Raw genomic sequence first — 22,488 nt, 5'->3', positions numbered from 1 at the left:
AAACACTCTTGGCCTTTTGACTCAGATCAAGTGTAGTATCTGCTCTTATCAGTTTAATATCTGATATGTCCTCCTTCTGAGGACAGTAAATAAATAAAATGACTTTCTGGAGGTGGGAGATGGAGCAGAAGCTTGTTCCATCCACTCTGCCTTCAACCTGACCTGGTAGTCTAATCAGGAAAAAAACTTAGCATCTTGGGGGATGCTAAGGATATTCACAAACTTGCCAGGTTTTTCATTTGTTAATATAGCATTAATTTTCTTTTCACAATTGTCTCATTAAAAGATTTGGAAAGAGCCAGATCTAGTGGCACATGCTTCCCAGCACACAGGAGGCAGTCAGGCGGATCCCTGTGAGTTCGAGGCCAGCCTAGTCTACAGCGTGAGTCCAGGATATCCAAGGCTGTTACACAGAGAAATCTTGTCCAAAAAAAAAAAAAAAAAGGCATTAGAAAATAGGGCCAGGGAGATAGCTTATTGATTAAAAGCTCTTCCTGCATTTTCAGAAGACCTGAGCTCAGTTCCCATCACCCATTTGGGCAGCTCATAACTGTGTGTAACTCCAGGGCATCCACCACTGATCTCTGGGGACATCTCAGTTTCCGAGCAAATAGCCACATCTAGACACACACACACACACACACACACACACACACACATAATTAAGAATAATTAAATTCTTCTTAAAAATTAGGAAGCAAGCTGGGCATAGTGGCCCAGGTCTTAATTCCAGCACTTGGTTAACCAGAGGCAGATGGATCTCTGTGAGTTTGGGTCCCTGTCTGCATAGTAAGTTCCAGGACTCCATAGAGAGACTCTGTCCTAAAAAAAAAAAAAAAAAAAAAAAACAAAAAAAAAAAAAGAAAGAAAGAAAGAAAGAAAATAGAAAGGAAACTTCTTTATCTAATAAAACATTTTAGAAAGAATTCAACAGCCTGAAAGTTGGCTCAGTGGTTAAGCATACATACTGCTGATTGCAGAGGACCCAATTAAGTTCAGTTTCCAGCACCCACATCAGGGGGCTCAAAACTGCCTGTCACCCCAGCTCCAGGAGAACTTCTTTTGGACTCCTTGGATAGCTGCACTCAAACATGTACATATGTAGATAGACAAACATATAAAATAAAAGAAACAGGTAACCTGAGCATGTGGCACATCTTTAACTTAAGCACTTAGGAGGCAGAGGCAGGCAGATCTCTGAATCTGAGACCAGCTAGGGCTACAGAGTGAGACTCTTGCCTCAGGGGTTCATAAGAACGCTCAGTTTTCCTTCAGAATTCCCACTGTCCACATGTCAGTCCACACTGCCTGTAACTCCAGTACTTGGGGATCCAGTGTCCTCTCCTGGCTTCCTCAGGCACTGTTTACATGCGGTGCACTGACATACTTGTATTCACAACACCCACACACATGTAAATTAATTAAAATGAATGATAAAAGAATGCTGGGTTAGTTTTTTCCTACTTTTTTACATTTTCTCCAAGAATAAGGTTTTACTCATGTTTTTTGTTTTGTTTTTGTTTTTTGACAAAGGGTCTTGTAGTGAGAATTCTGGAATTTTGGTTTTCTTTAAAAAAAAAAAAACACAAATATTATAAGAATGTGTTCGCTTTAATCCCAGGTGTGGAGATATGGGGTTGCTTGATTCGCAGCAGCTGACTGTGATTTGCCTCTTGCTCTAGCAGAGATGAAGTTTTGGCTGCTGCAGATAGTTTATGCAATTGTGTGACGTTTGGAATTCTCGGAACTTCTTAGAGGGTATATAAATGCTGGAGCTTTGATAGGTGGGGTTGGTTGTGGTTTTTTTAGTAGTCATTCTCAAAGGAGAAACACAGAAATTAGATTCAGGGATCTCTCCCTCTACCCTCTCTTCCTTTCTCTCTTTCCCTTCCTCCCCTCTCCCCTCTGTCTTCTCTCTCCCCTCTCTCTTTCTCCTTCTGCATCTCACTCCTTTATCCTTCTTTCTAATCTAGTGATGGGGGCAAAACTGGTGTTGGGGGGTGGGGAATAAAGAGTATGAAAAAGAAGAACCCACAAAGTAGCAACAGGGGCTCCCATAGCTAGACTAGCTTCCAATTGGTGGCAGCCTGCTTCAGCCTCTTGATGCTAGGATTACAGGTGGGTCTGACACGTTATTTTCATTTAAATGTTGTGATTATTACTTAGGCTTTCTAAAGTTGACTGTTTGAAATTTGTCATGAGTTTCATTAGGCCTTAAATTTGAAACTGAAGGTTTTTAAATTAGTTCGACTAGGAGCTGAAGCTGTTAAGGTGTAGGTGCAGCATTGGCAAGGCTGCACAACACATCATTTATTTATAACATTAAACGGCATCGTCTGTTGTTGTTTTGCTTGTTATTGCTTATATTCAAATTATAATGATTTTCTAACGTAAATAGTATTTGTGAAGCCCTGAGTTTGATCCCTGGTGCTAGAAAGATAAATCCTTAACTTGGCAGTGTGAGTTCAACTTAGCATTTCTTTTGGAACCTTCCAGGTGCGGCTTGTTCAGAAGAAAGACACGGGGCATGTGTATGCGATGAAAATCCTGCGCAAAGCAGACATGCTTGAGAAAGAGCAGGTCAGCCTGAGCTGCCGTCAGTCAGCTTGTGGATTTGTCGTCTGAATTACTTTTGTTTAGTTCTGTTTATTTTATCACAGTTTTCTCTAGTTAGTTTCCTTATGTATATGATACATCTGATCCTACTTTTTTCCCCAAAAGAGGCACTTATATGTTTAAAAGTACAAATAATGCCCGTGAGCCACAAAGGGAACGTTACAGTTGAGACTTGAGGGAAGGAAGCGGCTTCAGGCCAGCTAACCACGGATGTGCTTACAAGAGCACCTCTTTTGTGGGCACACCTGGCATGATGGGAGTTTATTAATCTGAGAAATACAAGCCCTTTGCATCCTTGGGTCGGGAGGTGGAGCTTGGTGTCACTGAATGTGCCGTCTCTTTATACCTGAACCAAAGCTGGCTCCTCTGTGACGCTCATCCGTACCTAAGAGAGACCAGCTTGCCAGTTTCTGAATTAATTTGGCAAAAATGAATGGCAGACCAAGGGCAAGTTTTCTTTAGTGGTTAAGAACACTTTCCGGGGCCTGCAACAGAGCTGGATGGTCAGGTGTTTGCCTGTGCTGTGCCAGGCCTGGGCTCTGTCCCTAGCAACACCCCACCTTATCAAATCTAAGATACATACTTAATGGAAACTCCTCAGGATTTAAATATTTGATAGCCTTCTGTTGTTGTTGAAGAGGGCAGACCTGTAGATCTGGTTTAGTTTAGCTGGTTGGCCCAGAATAGGCAGCAGTGGGTACCGCTGCAGCAGAATGTAGTGTAAGGTCAGAGGTGGTGCCAGGCAGAACTGTGGAGCCCAGCACTGAGCTACAGACGGGCTTGACTGCCTGAGAGGAGAGTAATTATGGAATTTCTTTCTGTCTACATTCAAATGCCTTCTCAAAATTCTGTGGTTTAGGGGCTGGAGAGACAGCTGAATGGTTAAAAGCACCGGCTGCTCTTCCAGAGGGTCTGGATTGAATTCCCAGCACCCATATGATGGCTTACAGCAGTCTGTAATTCTAGTCTCAGGGAATCTGACACCAGCTACGGACATCTTTGGTCAGTACGTGCAAATGGTACTTACACTATACGCGCAGGCAAAACAGCCATGCGCACAACAAGTGCTAAGTCTCTTTTTCATGTTTTACTGGGACGCCTTGGATTGTTTGTTTTTTCAAGGCGGGGTCTCTCGGTGTAGCCTTGGCTGTCCTGGACTCTGCTTTGTAGCCCAGGCTGCCCTTGAATTCACAATGATCCGCCTGCCTCTGCCTCCATGGGTGCTGGGATCACAGGCGTGTGCCACAGCACCTGGTGGCCTTGGGTTCTTCTTTGCAGTTGGAAGCAGGCCTTTGGCAGATCTCCAGCTGCTGTTATAGTGTGCAAACACCCTGGGGCGGGGCACTTTATAGCCAGGTGAATGTGTTCCCCGAAGGCCAGTGTGTGGTCTAGATGAGTGCTCCACACTGACGAGAGCACGTCAGCCTCGTGAAGGAGAGTAGTGAGTTAGGATATTTACCGGTGAGGAGTAAGTTGTTTCTGTCACTTGAGCCAGCACTCAGAACTTCTGTCAGTTCATTAGCCACGAAAGGTAGAGCGCGGTGCTGTGGAGAGGGCCTAGAGGGTTAAGGGGCTGAGCTGAGCTTTACCTGTGGGACCCACAGAGTGGAAGGAAAGAACTGCTGACCTCTACTCATACACACATGTACACACATATACAAAACATACAAAACAAACTATTGTAAAAGAACAAGGAGCGTGGTCATACACACCTTTAGTTCTAGCATTGAGGTGGCAGAGGCAAGCAGAGCTTTGAGTCTGAGGCCAGCCTGGTGTACCTAGTGGGGTCTAGGATCGCCAGGGCTATGAAGAGAGACCTTGTCCCCCCAAAAAATAAAAATTAGAAAAAATGTTAAGTAAGATACACAATGACTGCCAACTGTTAACTGCACATAGCAGGTGCCAGGTGCCCAGCGTGTAGAATTTTAATTACGCTTTCTGCAATGTTAACACCTACAATTTTCTAAATGAAATTATCAATTACAATTAGAATTTTTAAGTAGTGCATCGACCAATGCCTTAAGTGGAACGTTAATTATTTAGGTCGGCTTAGGTGGACCCAGGCCATCCTTTGATCTCAGTAGATGGCCAGCCAAGTCCTGAACGGGCATTCAGTGCTTATGCTAGGGGAGCAGCAGGCCGGTACAGTCCTCAGTTTTGGGTAGAGCTGACCTGTTTTATACTGAGAATCTCAGTTGTGCTGTAGGTGCTGTTCTTTTACACTTCCAAACAGAGCACGGTTTAGAACAACCTCCTGAGAGCTCAGGCTGTGAATTCGCCCACAAACAGGAGGGTTCTGTTACCTGGAAACCTTTGAAAAGATAAGACAGCAGCATTGGCTAGTGCCAGGCTTGTCTTCTCCAGTGAGGCTGATGCTGTCGGACTCCCCGGAAAGCGAAGACTGGCTAGAATGTCAGCTTTCTGGGGCCTTAGATGTTAGGGATAAGGACGAGAAGCTGCTGGTGTCAGTGCACTCTGGCTGGGAATTCAGCCGACTCCATTTCTAGATGTCCCCGCCTCTAGCTGCCGCGTCAGCCCTCAGGGAGAAGATAAGGTGGGCTCCCAGTGGTTAGCTTCCCTCTTGACAAACAGGAAATGTTACAGTCACCATTCTGTCCTCCAAGCTGAGTGACAAGTGATAGCACTAGAGCCTTCTCTTTTCTCTGGTTCCGTGTAGTAGGGAGGGAGAGACCCAGGAGAGGAGAGGCCACAGTTTGCTGGCTTCATAGTGACGAAGGCATTGATACAGCTGCAGGTCAGCAAGCAGCAGTAAATTTCCACAAGCATTTTTTCTGTTGAAGGCAGGTAAAGGCAGGTATTTGACTTGTCTTGTGGTTTCATAGTACTGTTCTCACCGTGTGCCATAAATAACATTTAATAAAAACCTAAGATTTTTACACAATGAAGCTATCAAAGAGTTCTCAGCTGAACCATGTTAATGGAGACTGAGAACTCAGATATGTAAATTATCATGCCTTCAAGCCCCACAGAGCTTGGAAGTCAGGAGACAGTATTGTGTCTCCAAGTGAGTAACGTAAGGGCATGTGGTCTTACGATGGCCTAACAAAACAAGCAGCTCATGAGGACCACAGAAGGGCCAGCTTGTGACATCTTCACACGTCTGTGACTTTGGAACCTATGAAAACTCAAGGTCAGAGCTTTCATTACAGGCTTGGACTCAGTGTTGATGGACTTAGATTTGATTCAGCCCATCTTTGGACCTTGTGACACTTGAGAAAGGAGGAGTGAGATCTGAGAATATGCAGTAATGCTCTGTTTACTAGTATTTATTTATTTATTTATTTAGTTAGTTAGTTAGTTAGTTATTTTTGGCTTTTGGAATCAGGGTTTCTCTGTGTAACCCTGGCTGTCCTGGAACTCACTTTGTAGACCAGGCTGGCCTTGAACACAGATGTCTGCCTGCCTCTGACTTCCAAATGCTGGGGTTAAAGGGGAACGCCAGCCTGGCACTATTGCATATTTTAAATAATGTAAATTTGATATATAAGCATCGTTTTGGGACAAGGTGTCTGGTAGCCACGGCTGCCTTCAAACTCGCTCCGAAGTGGAGTACGATGACCTTGAACTCCTGATCCTCCTACTTCTGCCTCTCAAGTTCTAGGCGACCAGGCATGTACCCTAGCCCTCCAACCCCGCTTTACATAGCGCTGGGGATCAAACCCACGGCTTCGTGCAGGCTATACAAGCTCTTTACTAGCTGAGGTACATACACCCCTGCTCATAAAGCGTTATATTTTAGCAAAGTGATTCTCCAGTTCTCCCAAGCTGCCTGTAGCTCAGTGCTTTTTAGCTAGATATTGCAGCAAATGTAGAAAACTAGAATGCCATGATTTTGAATCTAACCCCAAAAAATACTTTTTTTTTTCCCCATATTGCAGTATAGTGCACAGCAGTGAGCTAAATGCTGTAACGGCATGGTGATTTAGACCTGTCTCTCGGGGCTTTTGTTATTTTTGGTATCACCATGGGGCCTTGTAGCCGAGTAGCCCATAACAGGAGCACCTGTGTTTGTATGACATGACAAGGTCCTGGGTTCTACCGCAAGCACTGCAAAATGAAACCAGACAAACCAGAAAGCTCACACAAAACCAAGTTGACCTAGGCAGTGCAGACTGAGGTGGGTCTCGCTCTGGGGACTGTCACCAGCGCGGTGGGCTGGGTGGGTGGGGGTGCTCCTAAGTGCTGGCTTAGCCCTGGTGTAGTACTCTCGCCACGCACACCAATGAGGCACACGCCTGTAACCAGCGCTGGAGATGGAGGCAGGAGGATACGGAGGTAAACCTTGGCTACACGGTGATTATTAGGACAAGTGTATTTCTAAAAGAACGGTAATTTTAGCTAATCGCTTTACCTCACAGCACTGCTGTAGTTGCTGTTGTATCGAAGCCATTCAGTTTTGCCGTTTTAAAAGCTTTCTTAGCAGGTTTCTGTCCCTGAATTCCTTCAAGTCAAATGTCAGTTTCAAGTTGGTCACTTTGTGTTAGCAGAACTTTTACTCATCACAACTGAATACGCAGAACAGTATTTAACTTGTTTAAACAGATAGAGTGTACAGCAGAGCGCGGCTTGTCATTAATCAAATGCGTATACCTCCAGGTTGGCCACATTCGTGCGGAGCGTGACATTCTAGTGGAGGCAGACAGTTTGTGGGTTGTGAAAATGTTCTATAGTTTTCAGGATAAGCTAAACCTCTACCTAATCATGGAGTTCCTGCCTGGAGGTAATTACTTCACAATGAAAGGTCGATTTCCCTTGTGTTCTGTGGTTTCTCTCTCACATCAACAATTAACCCTCCTTTCTACTTGTAAATGTGCTCACAGAGTCCTTCTGTATCTGTTTGCGGTCTGTAAAGGAGGTCAGCAGCCAGCCTTGTGCTGGGTGTGTCTCTGCTGTCTGAGTGCTGCACTCACCGTTTCCGATGGACGAGCCTTCCTGTTTTGTTTTCTCTTAAACACAGAGAGAGCAAGTAGGGGGCTCTGCCCGCTTTGCTGCTGATGGGAGCTCGCATCAGACTGAAGCTGCAGAAGTGTCTGCTTCAACTTTGCTGGTCTCTTTCCCTGTGATTTATTAGTGAACAGTGACTCTCTTCACCTCTGTCAGTATCTAGAGTCCACTTTTCCTTTCTGAGATTTTAAGTTGGACAGCTAACAAAGTAAGCTAGCGCAGAGCATCTGCCTGTCTCAGGGAGAGTCTCTCTCCTGCTGAGCCAGTGGAGTCTGAGGAAACGAAAGACAACTTTATTTTTTGATTATTATTATTTTTTTTAACAAAGCAGCTGTAATTAATTGGCTAGTAGAATGCCCTCCCTCTCTTTTTCCTTAAGCATTTGCGTGCCAGCTCTTAAATAGTAAGAGCAGCCTGGCCTCCAGCTCCTTACCATGTGTCTCCCTGGCCATTCCCGTACCTGTTCCCTGGCTTTTCATGTCTCTTGGACCCTGCCCTTCATATTTGTTGATGCTGGCCCACAGAGCCATAGACCAGCTAGCCTGAGCGTTCTCATGGTGGGGGCAAACCCACACAAGTGAGACCATTCTGCTCTCCTGGCAGTGAAAGAAGGCTGCACCGGACTCTAGGGTTGGCTTCCCGGACTGTGCCTGGTCTCGGGTGCTGCCAGGGGTGCTGATAAGTCACAATTTTCAAGTCTGGAGCTTTTATTTAAGTCATGATTTAATTTTTGTCCAAGGGAAAAATTCTCACCAAGAATACAAATTGTTATGAATGAAATGCCACTCAGCAGGCAGCACAAGGCTCTAAGATCAGACATTTCTCTCTCTTTCTGGTTTCTAATGTAAGTAGCTTTACATGAGGTGGAGCCTGAACCTTCCTGTTTTGTTTTTAAGCTTTTTAGCTACTTTACATATTTTCTTTGCTTTTGTTTAAGTGCTGAATTTTAAGATTCTCTGCTTGGGAGAAACTAAGGAGTTCCCCAGCGAGTAGTCATGTAAGGTGTCGGTGTGATTTAATACCTCTACTAAGGCAGGAGGAGACCTGCTGGCCTTGAGCCCCCAGCCTGCTCACCTGTCAGGCCGTTAAATTCCGGTGTAGAGGAGGGGCTCAGTGTCTGGGCTGATGCCTGGCTGCACACGCCTCCCCATTGGTTCTCCCCCATGGGAGCGGGAAGCCTTGTGTAAGTCCCCCTAGATATTTACATTTTATGTGGTGTTTCACTCTAATGACAGCAGTTCAGCCTGTGTGGGATTGCCGCTCCCAGATCCCTGAGCGAACAGAGAGTAGATTTCTCCCTGTCGTGAGCAATACAGTGTGTAATTGTGGGAGGAATTCTCGCTTCTCTGAAGAGGGAAATGAAAATGGCGGTGCAGTGCTCATCATTACCTAGCTTAGGTGCACGGTGCCTTTTTCTCTGCGACTAAGATTTTTATCCTTGAAGGAGCAGACACTTGCTGTTTTCTCCCATGTTAACACTGTGGGTCAGTCTCTGGGACACAGCACAGTTGGGTTAAATTGGCTTATACTGGCAAAAAGGAGCACATATCTGAAAACTGGTTCTTACTCATATTTTACGCGTGTGTGTTTGTACGTGTGTGTCCATGTGTATATGCATTGTGTGTGTATGGTGGTGGCTTTGTATCTTTCTGCTTCCAGGGGACATGATGACCTTACTGATGAAGAAAGACACTCTGACAGAAGAGGAGACTCAGTTTTACATAGCAGAAACAGTATTAGCCATAGACTCCATTCACCAGCTAGGATTCATCCACAGAGACATCAAGCCAGACAATCTTCTCTTGGACAGCAAGGTATGTGGGGGCCTTGCACCCTGAGCTGGGCAGTTCTGGCTGTAATGCTCGCTTACGGGCAGTGGTGGCATGGGAACAGGGATTATGTATGTTTGTCTCCTTTTACAGGCAGGTTTGCCATCGTCACAGCCCGTCTCTGAATCATGATTCTGTAGCTTAATTGAATGTTCTTAAACATACAGAACAGCAGGGCATGGTAGGGTATGGTTTTAATTCCAGCATGCAGAAGGCAGAGCCAGGCTGGTGTGCATGGGGAGACCTAGGCCAGCCAGGGCTACGTCTCAAAACAGAGCGAGCAGCCAGGCATGGTATGCCGGTGCTTCTAGCATTTGGGAGGCAGAGGGAGGAGGCTAGAAATTCCCAATCTACCCGAGTAACAAGACCTTGTCTGCCAACAACACACACAAAACCAAATCCGTTTGTAATAAGCGGAGACAGCTGTCTTCCTTGGGCATCTGGCGCTGCACGGCTGGTGTGTGGGCTGGCTGGCCTTCCTTTCGGAAGCCCCAGGAAGTAAGGCGGCGGCAGCGAAGGCCGGCCACAGTCCAGGCCCCGTCGTATGCATCCTGCTTCCAGAGGAGCCCCCGGCCTCCGTGCAGCCCTGCTTGCTTTACCTCTGTGGTGCAAGCGGCGCTGCTCCCAGGCCAGCGGGAGTAGAATGTGTGTGCTGACTGTACTGTGTGTTACTTGGCATTTGCATTCACTGGTCTGCGAGGACAGGTGTGGTGAGGCATCCGTGTCCTTCAGCTCGAGAACTGTAGAATGTCACACTTGCAGCACAGGCGTTTTGGTCTGTACTGAAAGTGCCCTGTTCCTAGTGTGGCGGCCCCCTGCTGTAGCTGCTGCTTTTCATGCAGGGTTTCTCTGTGTAGCCCTGGCTGTCCTGGGACTTGCTCTATAGATCAGGCTGACCTCAAACTCAGAGATCCATCTGCCTCTGCCTCCTGAGTGCTGGAGTAAAAGGTCATCACCCTGGGCAGTCCCTGCAGCTGCTAGTGTTAACTATTCAGGTGTCTTCGAAGGGTCTGAGAGCCTTGTCTTTCTTTGAAGACTTTAGTTATTGTGTCATGAGGGCAGATAGTGTCATCTGTTAGCAGTTCTGTTCTGTAATTGGATGATACTAGAAAAGGTCATCCGGAGTGAGGTAACACAGACCCAGAAAGACACACATGGTATGTACTCACTTATAAGTGGGTTTTACAATGCACAGACCCCAAGAAGATAAGCCCGCTGGGCATTTTGGGCTTCATGTGGGCCCACTAGTTAGGGGAGTGGGGCTATCTCTGCACAGACTATGCTTCCTGCTTCTTGATCACTTCCCACTGATGGGACTTCCCAACCAGGCCACAGGGGAGGAAGATGAACTAGTCCTCATGTGAATAGATGAACTGGGGTGTCTAGGGGGGCTCCCCTATTCTGAGAATTAGGGGAGAGGAGATGTGGGAGGGAGGGTGGACTGGGAGGAGAGGAGAGGCCTTTGACAGAGATGTAAATTGAATTAATTAATAATAATAAAAAAGAATAATCATATCCAAGTAGAGGGGAGACAGCCGACAGCAGTGGCTGCATATGGTTCCATTCATCTTGTACATGTATGAAATGTTGGAATGAAGGCCATTATCTGTATAAGGAATATATGTTAATAAAAAGGAGACAGATGATCTCATATAATAGAAAATTAGAACAATGCACAGTCACAAAGAAGAAAAGCAGCTTACAATCTCATAACTGAAAAATGACCTCTGGTGTCTGTGTTGTTTTTTGTTTTGTTTTGAGACAGGTCTTAGTATATAGATCATGCTGGCCTAGATCTACCTGCTTCTTTCTCTAGTGTTGGAATTAAAGGTGTGGGCACCATGTCTGGCTTCAGTTTTTAGCTGATTTCTCCGTGTAGCCCTGGATGTCCTGGAACTTCCTCTGTAGACCAGGCTGTCCTCAAACTCAGAGATCTACTTGCTTCTGCTTCCCAAGTGCTGGGATTAAAGACTTGTGCCACCACACTTAGCTAGAATGCTGGGTTTTTTGGTGTTTTTTGTTTGTTTGTTTTTCGAGACATGGTTTCTGTGTATAGCCTTGGCTGTCCTAGTCTTGCTTTGTAGACCAGGCTGGCTTTGAACTCACAGAGATCCGCCTTCCTCTGCCTCCAGAGTGCTGGGATTACTGGTGTGCATCACCACATCCATCTTGGAATGCTGTTTTAATAGTTTACTGCTGTGTTTTTCCTTGTGGTAAGATAGGTGGGAGCAGTGAGTTGACTGACATGTAGCAGATGCTGGAGGATAATGTTCTCTCCCTGACCAAGAGTGTCGGTCCGGTCCATCCATCCACCTTGTTTCTTTTTCCCTCACAGGGTCATGTGAAACTTTCTGACTTTGGCCTTTGTACAGGCCTCAAAAAAGCACACAGGACAGAATTTTATAGGAATCTGAACCACAGCCTGCCCAGTGATTTCAGTAAGTGTTAGCCGTGACATTAGCCACCCTGTTCCTTCCTGTGATGGGTAAGAGTCAGTTCCCTGGTGAGCAAACTATGCCGGAAACATGAAAGATGATCCCAGCATGAGTTTTAGAGAAAAGATACAGGGCTTTTGGGTATTGCCTGTGCTGTCTGACTAGGCAAGGCGGGTGCTTCCAGCTGTGCTGAGGCAGATGTCGATAGGGACGTCTGCAAAACTGCTAGGAAGGTGCTAGGAGTGAGCACAGGGCAGCAGAGAGGATGATGAGCTCTCAACAGCTCCAGACTGTACTTGTTCTGGGTGTTCCTCTTCTTCATCTTTTTTAAAGGTTTGATTAATTTTTATTTTATGTGCATTAGTGTGAAGGTGTCAGATCCCTTGGAATTGGCATTGTAGACAGTTGTGAGCTGCCATGTGGGTGCTGGGAATTGAACCCTGGTCCTTTGGAAGAGCAGACAGTGTTCTTAACCACTGAGCCATCTCTGCAGTCCCCATTCCTCCTCTTCTTGAGCAGCATCCAAGCATGGGAGAGCTGATACTGAAGTTACAGTCACGTCTGTGAGACTGCTGGGGGGGAAAGTCTTGCCCTAGAATGCATGTAAAAAGCCAGGCGTGAAGGCACTTGGCTGTAACCTCAGCATTGACGAGGTGGGGATGGGGGGAACCTGGGGCTAGTGGCCAGACAGCCTACCTATCTGGCAAGTTCCAAGCCAGTGATAGACCCTGCCTCAGAAAACAAAGTAAGAGAGGAGAAAAGAAGAAAGGTGGGTGGCATCTAAGCAATGACATATGAGTTCTTGTGACACATACCATCCATGGTACACGTGTGCACCTGCACAGACATGAACACAGGGATCTCAGTCCATCCCAGAAAACCCACAGTGCACCCCAACTCTGGGAGTCTGCTCACTGCTCTTGGATCTTTGATGGCAAATTTAGAAGTCGTGAGTGCTGTAGGTCAGCGTGCCTGGGTCAGGCCCACCTGCCCAGATTCAGGCTGAGCTAGATCTTTTGGAGTGCCACAGCCAGGTCTGAATAAGGGAAAACTGAACTTCTGGACCTCAGAAGTAGGGCTAATCTGAGCTTCCCATGCACGTGGGGCTGTAGCTGGGGAGTAGGCTGCCCGCCTGCCATGCAGAAGGCCCTGCATTCCTTCAACAGTGCCACCACCCCGAAAACAAGAGCAAGAGATAAACATTTGCCCTTTTCCACAGCTCTGATAAGGCCCATGTGTCTCCTCTGGCTACACAAGCCACATAAAACTGCTTACAACTCCAGTGTGACTCTCCAGCTGCAAGGCTAGAGCTTCGTGGTGGGGCTGATAGAGTGAGTCAGCCAGAGCTGATAGTGTGTGTGTGTGTGTGTGTGTGTGTGTGTGTGTGTGTGTGTGTGTGTTGTGTTGTTGCTTTTAGATAGGTCTCTTTGTATCCCAGGCTGGCCTAGAACTCACAGAGCTCAGCCTCCCTCTGCCATGCCTGGCCTCACTGAGTGTTTGATGGGGGTGTGGTATGACTAGTACCAGAGCCCCCCAGAGTAGTAAACTTTTTTTTTTTCCTAAAATTTGGTTAGGACTTGATTTCTTTCCTTTCAGCTTTTCAGAACATGAATTCCAAAAGGAAAGCAGAGACCTGGAAAAGAAACCGACGGCAGCTGGTAAGACTTGGGCAGCAGCACTGCGCAGGGCGCCCCGGGGGCTTCCACAAGGGAGGGGGGCAGACAAGTGTTTAAGGCATTGTCTATTTTTATTCATTTATTTTTGCTATAAAGTCTCCTATAACCTAGGCTGGTCTGAAACTCATCATATAGCTGAGGATGACCTTGAACCCCTGATTCCCCTTATTCCAGCAATGTGCTAGCGTTGTAGCTGTACCGCCACACCCATCTTATGGCACTATTTCGCAAACTCAATGAAATGCTCATTCCCTTAGGCGAGTCAGAACTCCTGTGTATCTGCTTACCTTTTTTTAGGATTGATTTATTATGTATACAGTACTCCGCCTGCACGTGTGCCTGCACACCAGAAGAGGGCATCAGATCACATTATAGATGGTGGCGAGCCACCATGTGGTTGCTGGGAATTGAACTCAGGAAGAACAGTGGCTGTTTGGAAGAACAGCCAGTGCTCTTAACCTAAGAGTTGTCTTTTGAGCCCCCTGCCTTGCCTTTTCTTACTTTATGGTAGAAAAGTTCTTGGTAATCAAAACTAGAGAGGGGAATTTTAAAAAACTTGTGTTTGACTATGCACACATTCAAAATTATGCCCCATCTGCTTAAAAGTAACTTTATTGCATTTATCTTGATAGTATGTTGAAAGCAATTTAAGTAGTGTAAATTCACCATTGAAATGTTACTATCTAGGAAAACTTCAATCTTCTTCCATCTGTGTGTGTAGGTCAGAGGGCAACTTGTAGAAATCTTTTTCCCCCTCTATGGGTCCTGGGGCTCAAACTTAGGTCATCAGTCTTGATGGCAAGTGCTTTTTCCACTTGAGCCATTTTGCTGGTCCAAAACTCGTATGTGTGTTTATCTTTCATGTTTATGTGTCTGAGTGTTTTGTCTGTATATATGTCTGCATACCATGAGTATGTTGGTGACTTCAGAGGCCAGAAGAGAGCATAGGATCCCCTGGAATGAGTTACAGATGTTTGTGAGCCCCTGTGTGTGTTCTAAACCCAGGTCCTCAGCAAGAGCGGGCAGCATGCTTAGCCGCTGAGCCATCTCCGTAGCACAGCAGCATTCATTCATAATAGGTGATTTATGGGTTTGTTCATATATGAAGACTGAACATGTTACATGTGGTTCATGTAGAAAGGGTGGCTCTTTGCTTGTCACATAGTAACAGCCTGGTAGATCTGTGTTTTATAGGTCACATATAGGCACATTTCTCAGTGAAGGACTGACCTTTTCAGTACTTTTGTTAACATGTCTCGACAGTAAGTGATGTACGTAGGTAGGTAGGTCAGTGGAGTGGAATAGGGACCCAGAAATAAAATGAGAAAGCCACAGCCACTTAATTTTTAACAAAGGAGGTAAAAACACATATTAGAAAAAGGATAGCCTGTTCAACAAATGGTACAGGTCTTTACCTGCAGAGGTTAAACATGGGTTATACTTTTGTATGAAAGTAGATTCTTATCTTTCATCTTGTACAGAAATTCAAAATGGATCAAAGACCTTCATTTAAAACCTGAAACAAGAACAGGCATGTTGTGGAACGCCTTTAATTCCAGCACTCAGAAGGCAAGGGCAGGCAAATATGTCTCTGTGAGTCCAAGGCTAGCTTGGTCTACATAGCAAGTTCTAGAATAGCCAGGGAGACCTAGAGAGACCCTTCTTCTTCTTCTTTTTTTTTTTTTTTTTTTTGAGACAGGGTTTCTCTGTGTAGCCCTACCTGTCCTTGAGCTTGCTCTGTAGACCAAGCTGGCCTCAAACCCACAGAGGTCTGCTTCCCAAGTACTGGGATTAAAGACGTGTGCCACAACCACTCAGCTGAGAGACCTTTTTTAAACAACAGTAATAACAAAATCCCTGAACCAGTCAGAAAATACAGAGTGTTTTCAAGATGTTGGGGTAGGCTGGACTTTGTGAGTAGAGCACCTACAGCACTGGAGCTGATCCAGGTATCAACAGGTGGGGTCACAAGAGCATAAGCATTGGTACAGCAAAGGGAACAGCAGCGCAGACAGCCCAGAGCAGAGCAAAGCTTTACTGGATATATTTTAGACAAGCAGCTGTTGTCTAGAACTTACAATGAATTGCAGAAATTAAATACCAAGGGAGTAAAACTGTCAATCAACAAATGAGCAAGTGACCAGAAAAGATAGTTTTCAAAGAATCAAACATACCAGCCAATAACTATGTTTAAAAGTGTTCGGCTGGGCTTGCTGGTGTATGACTTTAATCCCAGCACTTGGGAGATAAAGAATGTGTGTGTGTGAGGCCAGCCTGGTCTACATAGTGAGTTCCAGGCCAGCCAGGGTCTCACAAAACCAAGCCAAACACAAATGCCCAGTGTACCTAGCCATCAGGGAAATGCAGGTTAAAGCTACTCTGAGGTTAACACCTCGCTGCATCAGCATGGCTTGGGGCAGCAGCTCTGACAAACGTTGGGGAATGTGGACAGGAGGGGCCTGTTCTGTTGCAGAAAGGTGCAGCTCAAGGAGCCCCTGCTGCGCTGTCTCCCCAGCCGTGCACGACAGGCCGCCAGAGCTGCTAACCTCCAACGTGGGCTCTCAGATGAGAACCCACAGCTGGATTCTCATTTCAGAGGCTGCCTCACACCAGACACACCCCACCAGGCAGGCTCTGGCTGTATGTTGGCCTAGGTTTTCAGCCTAGTGTAAACACGAGTATGGAACTGGCGTCTGTGGACGTTCCTCTTGCTCCTCACAGAAGTGGCCTGCGATGTAGAAGAGCCTGTAAGGGTTTAGCCCCCAGGACCTCAGTTCTCACTAACAGACTTTCCTTTTGTGGTACTCTCGGGCATACAGTGTGTCTTGGAAAGAGGCATGATTTGGAGCAAGACTTATCTCCAAACTGGGCTGTCTCTTCACTGGGTCTCAGGCCTTGAGTCATGAGTTTGGATGTCAGGTTTTATCTGCAGCGTTGGGCTAGACAGCTCTTCCTTTCAGACATCTTGGCAGAATTAGGAAGGCTTATTCAGGACAAAGCCTGGTTCTTCATGGTGATCAGTCCCTTCCGGTGTGGCTCTGGGTGTGTGTGTGGGGTCTCTTGCTGTATTAACAACGCGTCATTGTTTGAAAGTCCTGCAGCAGGTAAGTAAGTTCGCATTAGGCTTGGGCTGCCCTGCAGGGCTGGTTTGGGGTGCCCCAATGGAGCGCGAGGCCTTTGGCTCTGGAGTAGCATTCTAAGTGACGCACTCCCAGCCGGGCCTCCCTAACGTGTATACGCATTTCAGGCCTTCTCCACAGTGGGCACTCCGGATTACATCGCTCCCGAGGTGTTCATGCAGACGGGGTACAACAAGCTCTGCGATTGGTGGTCGCTCGGGGTGATCATGTACGAGATGCTGATCGGTAAGTAGCTTCCTGGGGGCCTTTTCTGTGCCCTGGGAAAGACACCATGTAATGGATAGCGCTTTCAATTGGGTCCTGCTGTGTTCACGGGTGCCCTGACATCCTATGTTGCCTGTGCTGGTCATGCATTATCTAATTTATTGTGTCCCTTTCTCTCCATCTAGCCCTTTAAACACACTCATTTATCAAGCACCTATTGTGTACAAAGAGCTGAGCCAACACAGTGTCTCTGAGCTTGCACATTGTGGCTTGCCTCCTCTCTTGAAGCTTTTTTTTTTTTTTTTTTAAGATTTATTTGTTTGTTTATTGTGTATACAATGTTGTGTCTGCATGTACACCTGCATGCCAGCAGAGGGCACCAGATCTTTTAGGTGGTCGTGAGCCACCATGTGGTTGCCGGGAATTGAGCTCAGGACCTCTGGAAGAGCAAGCAGCCAGTGCTCTTAACCTCTGAGCCTCCTCTCCAGCCCTCTCTTGAAGATTTTACAGCGTGGAACCTCTCATTCTCCCTTGTATTTGAATGGTGTGATTCTGTGTTAGGGGACACACCTATGGCCTGGCCAGATGCCATGGAGTACTAGTAGATGAACCTGTGGGTGACGGGGTGGGTTTGGAGTCACCTGTCCAGTCATCTTGGGGAACACGATATGGATGTGCGCATGGCGGGCCACAAGGGACGCGGGTGTCTATTCTCTTGCTTGAGCTTCCCAAAAGGGCTGTGGTGGTCCCTTCGAAGCCCAAGCTTTTTGCTTACTTAACATTTTACCTACATGAGGAACTCTTCAGAGTGAAGTTCTTTTTTTTTTTTGTCCCTTTATTTCTTCTTCTGGCATGCTGATTCCCACATTGTGACTGCTTATGTCCTTTCTTTCCTGGCTTCAACTGTCAGCTGGCTTTTTAGTAGTATCAGAGGTATAACTTCACTTTGAGTTGGCAAAAAATGAAAAACGAGTTTAGATTTTTTGGGCCAGTGTGGGGAGGAATGAATGTTCGGAGTGTCAAGTTGCTGTTAGACGTGGGACCATGCTGAGAACTGCCTCAGGTGTGCTGCGCTCTGTCTGGTAAGCACCATGTTTCCTGCTTGTTACAGGCTACCCGCCATTCTGCTCTGAGACCCCTCAAGAGACATACAAGAAAGTGATGAACTGGAAGGAAACTTTGACCTTTCCCCCAGAAGTTCCTGTCTCCGAGAAAGCCAAGGGCCTGATTCTGAGGTAGCAGAACATCTCCCACGCTCAGCCTGTGATAGGAATGACCCCCGGGTGTTCCTGCTTCCTCCTTCAAGGGCTCAGGGGCTGTGGGAAGAGCATGCAGGAGACTGCCTATTTCTTTTTCTGAAGAAACCAGAGTGTGCTGAAAAGACCATTTTTTTTTTTTCCAGGTTCTGCTGTGAATGGGAACACAGAATTGGAGCCTCTGGAGTTGAGGAAATAAAAAATAATCCTTTTTTTGAAGGTGTTGACTGGGAACATATCAGGTATACACCCAAATTACAGTTTCCAGGATTTACATGACTTCTGGTTGCAGGGGGAGGGGTCTGCATGCCACGGTTTGTGAGTGAAGGTCGGAGGACAGCTCCACGGAGTCCATCCTTCCCTTTAACTGTTCCATGGTTCCGGGGATTAAATCAGGTGGCCAGGCTTGTGTGGCAAGCACCTTTCCCCACTGAGCCATCTTGCTGGCCACAGACTGAGTCTCATGTAGCCCAGGCTGCCCTCCTATGAGGGCAGAAGATCTTGAACTTCTGGTTCTCCTGCTTCTTCCATGTGGTTGGATACAGGCATGTGTCACCATCCATGGACTTGACTTCCTTAATACTAACTCAGAAAGACTATCAGCAAGCTAAGTAAAGGAAGAGAACCCTTCAGACAGGGCATTTTATTCATGGTGAAAATGAGGATCAGACTTGTCTACTGTGTGCCACAGGACTCTGGACCCAGCAGGTCCAGATAGTAAAGTGAAGGTCTGCCATGAGGCAGGGGTGTCTAGGAAGCATGCTGTCTTTGCTCTTACCTAACCTCTCTGTGGCTGAGGCCCTCCAGCAGATGCTGTTACCGGGAGACTGAGAGCCAGTGAGTAGAAGGGGAAAGGGTAGAGCAGAGGGCAGTGGAGAGGGAAGGAGAAGGAAGCTTGCTCAGAGGGCAGGGAGGAGGTGTGCCCTGGGCAACGAGAGACTAGCTGCTGAAGCTCTAGTTGTCAGCGCTCAAGGATTGTTAAGCAGAAAGTGGCTTGCCATTTTATATTATAAAATTTAGATAATTAGATCCTTGTTTTTGAGCTGGCGTCACTGTGTGGTCCAAGCTAGTCTGGGACTCACAGTCAGCTTTCCTTGGCCTCTGCTATGGCCAGCATCCTGGCAATTTTTCCCTTTCCAGTGGAGTTGGGGTAGAGTGGAATGTGGGCTGTTTAGAGGTGTTTCCCTTCTAAGGGGCTTTTATTAGGCAGATGGGTAAACTGACCCGGGCTATAGCGCCAATGTGCTCCTGTCTTTCTGACTGCGTGCTTGTTTGGTTCTTTTTTTTTTTTTTTTTTTGAGACAGGGTCTCTGTGTAGCCCCAGCTGTCCTGAAACTGTTTACAGGCTGGCCTTGAACTCACAAGAGATCCGCCTGCCTCTGCCTCTTAAATGCTGGGATTAAAGGCTTGCACCATCATGCCTGGCTGAATTACCAGTTTCTAATGATAATTTTGCTTGGATGCAGTCAATTGGCTAATTTAGCATTCAGAGAAAAAAATGCTGCCTGCCAGTGATCAGTTTCTGTATCAGCCAGGGAAGAGGGCCCTCCGTCAGTACCCTCAGGATCCTGACTGGTGATCTGGGCTGTTTCTGCTCTTGACAGGGAGAGACCAGCTGCGATATCTATTGAAATCAAGAGCATCGACGATACCTCAAACTTCGATGACTTTCCAGAGTCTGATATTCTTAAGCCCACAGGTAATCCCACTGCTGCTGCGGCCTGAGAGTTGCACCATCCCTGGCAACTGTAGGTGTTTACAGATCAGAATGTGGAGGGGAGCTTCCGAGCCTGTGCAGGCATTTATCGTGCCAAACGAGGAATGCGACCTGAATAGGAATCCATGTTTAGACTCTGAGCTGGTTGAGCAAATCACAAAACTGCTGGTTTGTTGCTCATTAAATTACAGGTTAGGTAAACTGAAATGAAAGGTGTGAGAAAATAAAACTTAGAAAGTATTTGTGCAGAAATAGGAAGTTCAGGGAACATAGGTGAGCAGATAGAAATTTGCACGGTGAAAAAGAACCCTTTCCCAGTCAGCACTGTATTGTTCTTCAGGGGCTGAGCTGTCCTTGCACAAGAATAGTGACTGTCTTACTTCTGTTTCTTTGCCAGTGACCACGAGTAATCATCCTGAGACTGACTACAAGAACAAAGACTGGGTCTTCATCAATTACACATACAAACGCTTCGAGGGCCTAACAGCCAGGGGGGCCATACCTTCCTACATGAAGGCAGCAAAATAGGCCTGTGCTGGAGCCCTAGGTGGGCAGGGTTCTCTGTACAACATTGTGGTTTTCCTCTCGCGCTCTTGAAAGAACTTCCAGGAAATCTGTAGAACTCATTACTATGTCCTAGTCAAGTCTCTGAAATGTGTAAGTGGATATTCCTCCACAGTGCACGGGAAGCTGAGAGGGCAAAGACAAGCGTTTCTCCACCGGCTTCTTTAGAAGCCCTGTGAGTCAGTTTGCTAGGTGTTTTAAAGAAAATTTGCATTTCCCAAGTCCATCAGAAGGAAGGGGAAAAACAGCCACCCACCGTTACCAAGATGATACACACCGAGTACCAGCCACTGCCTGTGCTGGGTGATAGGCACCCGCCAAGCCCACCAAGTATTTTTCTCTTTATAGCTGGAAATTCTGTAGTAAAGAAAAAACGCAATAACGCAAGTCTGTGTGAAAAGCCAACAGTGGAGCTGAAGGAAGGATCTCCGTCCTGCAGGGCCGGTAGTTCCTCCCCGCACCTCGGCCTGGGCGCGTGGCTTCCCACAGCCTCATTCATGGTGCACTTTACTTATGGTACTAGGGCAAAGCCCCTGACTCACTGACCTGTCTCCCCATCCAAAGGCTCATGCTGCTCTTCTGAGTGTTGGTGGGGGAGGTACTGGTGTGATCCTTTGTTGCTTTTAGAAAGCCCACAAAGCCACTGGGCACTGCCAAGGAGTTCTGGACCATCGGGACAGCCCTCACCTCTCTCTCCACGGCTCTCTGAGCAGATGCCGAGACACAGCTGTCTCCCAGCAATCCTGCAAGTGCTGCTAGGGCAGCTTGTTCCCGAGAACGTAGCAGGGAACTCCGTGGAGGCGCAGGTGCGGCCGTGCCAGATCTCACACCTTCCGTGCGAGTCAGGGGGGAACCAGCCCGCCGACGAGTCCTCGAGCTAATTCCTCAATCCATGGTGCAACTGTGTTTGTCTTGGTATTTCCATATCCCAAGTTTAAGTGGCCATTTTGCCTTGGAATCATGATTAATTTTTCCTTTGCAGATGCCTTCCCGGGGCATATTTGCCTCTCCACCCAAAGGGGTTGCCTGCAGCGTGGGCTGGCCTGGCCTGGCCTCTCCGCTGTGCTGTTCTCTCCTGAGAAACACTGAATTTAGCACAAAGTGCCTTCTCTGTCAGCTGCTGCCACCTTTAGAAGACTATTGCTGCGTCAGAAAAACGTGGAGGTTCCGTGTTAACGCATCATTAGTTTGGTTTTACGTGTTAACTGTTAAAGCGTTATTTGCTCCTGTGTAGAAACTTGCAGTGTCATGGCCAAGCTGCCACCGGACGCACTCTGCCAGTCTTGAGGTTGTGAAGGTCAGCTCTGTCCTAGCTCAGCCATTCAGAGAACAGAATGAAACAGAAATTGTAAGCAAAACCGCTTTGGGTTTTCTTGTCTTAGATGAAGAAAAAGGAATGTTAGAGAGGTCTTAACTCTGGGTAAGGGTGACTGGTGGGCTAGCTCCTTAATCTTGTAGTCAGAGCCTGCTAGTGCAAAGGAGACGGAAGGTCCTACGTGCAGCTTCGAGCTCTTTGTATTACCAAACAGTCGGGGTCCTAGCCCGTTTGCATGTGTGTGGTGAGCATGGGAGGTGGAGGAGGGTAGCGGTAGAGCCTGTGTGCTGGGGATGGTTCATTGGGGAGGAAATACCCACATTTTAACTATTCGACTTCTGAATAAACTGTGAAAACAGAACACTGTGGTTCTCTTTGTGTTGGAAAGTGACTGTGGTTTGAAGCTGCACAAAACAAGCAGAGCTCGGGTGACCCTTCCCAACCGTTTGTCCAGAACTGGAGCAGCTGTGCGGAGGCAGCTCGTTTGCGGGAGCTTGTCTTCTGCATTGGCTGCGGGAGAAGAGACTGCAGAGGCCTCGCCTCCCTAGGTTCTCCCTCCGTGGGGCGAAACAGTTGCTGGACAGGTATCGCTGGGTCGTCTAGGAACCCCAAGCTTACAGTGGGGGTAAGCTTCCCAGCCTTGTGTTAAAAAAATCATTACATTTTTCCTTTGTGTAACATGCTCGTGTGTGTGGTGGTCACAGGATTTGTAGAAGTGGCTTCCTGTCCGTTACAAACCTGGGCTTGCACAGCAAGTGCTGTTACTCTGGC

General features: G+C 47.0%; 1 protein-coding gene and 1 non-coding gene across 3 annotated transcripts in view; both read left to right on the top strand.

Annotated features, from left to right (window-relative positions):
• LOC132648453 (U2 spliceosomal RNA) lies at positions 1 to 190 on the top strand. The gene has a single exon (XR_009586852.1). It is a non-coding gene; the product is annotated as a U2 spliceosomal RNA (small nuclear RNA).
• Stk38 (serine/threonine kinase 38) overlaps positions 1 to 22,078 on the top strand; it is a 38,555-nt gene extending 16,477 nt beyond the window's left edge. For both annotated transcript variants that reach the window (XM_021633440.2, XM_021633439.2), the window contains exons 5-14: positions 2,497 to 2,580; positions 7,234 to 7,357; positions 9,241 to 9,395; positions 11,746 to 11,848; positions 13,442 to 13,503; positions 16,769 to 16,886; positions 17,977 to 18,100; positions 18,268 to 18,363; positions 19,726 to 19,820; positions 20,236 to 22,078. In XM_021633440.2, the coding sequence (XP_021489115.1) occupies positions 2,497 to 2,580; positions 7,234 to 7,357; positions 9,241 to 9,395; positions 11,746 to 11,848; positions 13,442 to 13,503; positions 16,769 to 16,886; positions 17,977 to 18,100; positions 18,268 to 18,363; positions 19,726 to 19,820; positions 20,236 to 20,366 (1,092 nt within the window). In that variant the 3' untranslated portion in view covers positions 20,367 to 22,078. The remainder of the gene's footprint in view (positions 1 to 2,496; positions 2,581 to 7,233; positions 7,358 to 9,240; positions 9,396 to 11,745; positions 11,849 to 13,441; positions 13,504 to 16,768; positions 16,887 to 17,976; positions 18,101 to 18,267; positions 18,364 to 19,725; positions 19,821 to 20,235) is intronic.
• Positions 22,079 to 22,488: the final 410 nt, after the last annotated feature.

The sequence above is a fragment of the Meriones unguiculatus genome, chromosome 16 (genome assembly GCF_030254825.1).
Source record: "Meriones unguiculatus strain TT.TT164.6M chromosome 16, Bangor_MerUng_6.1, whole genome shotgun sequence".
NCBI classification, from domain to species: Eukaryota; Metazoa; Chordata; class Mammalia; order Rodentia; family Muridae; genus Meriones; species Meriones unguiculatus.
Note: the sequence above shows the minus strand (reverse complement) of the source record. Positions and strands in the feature narration are given on the sequence as shown.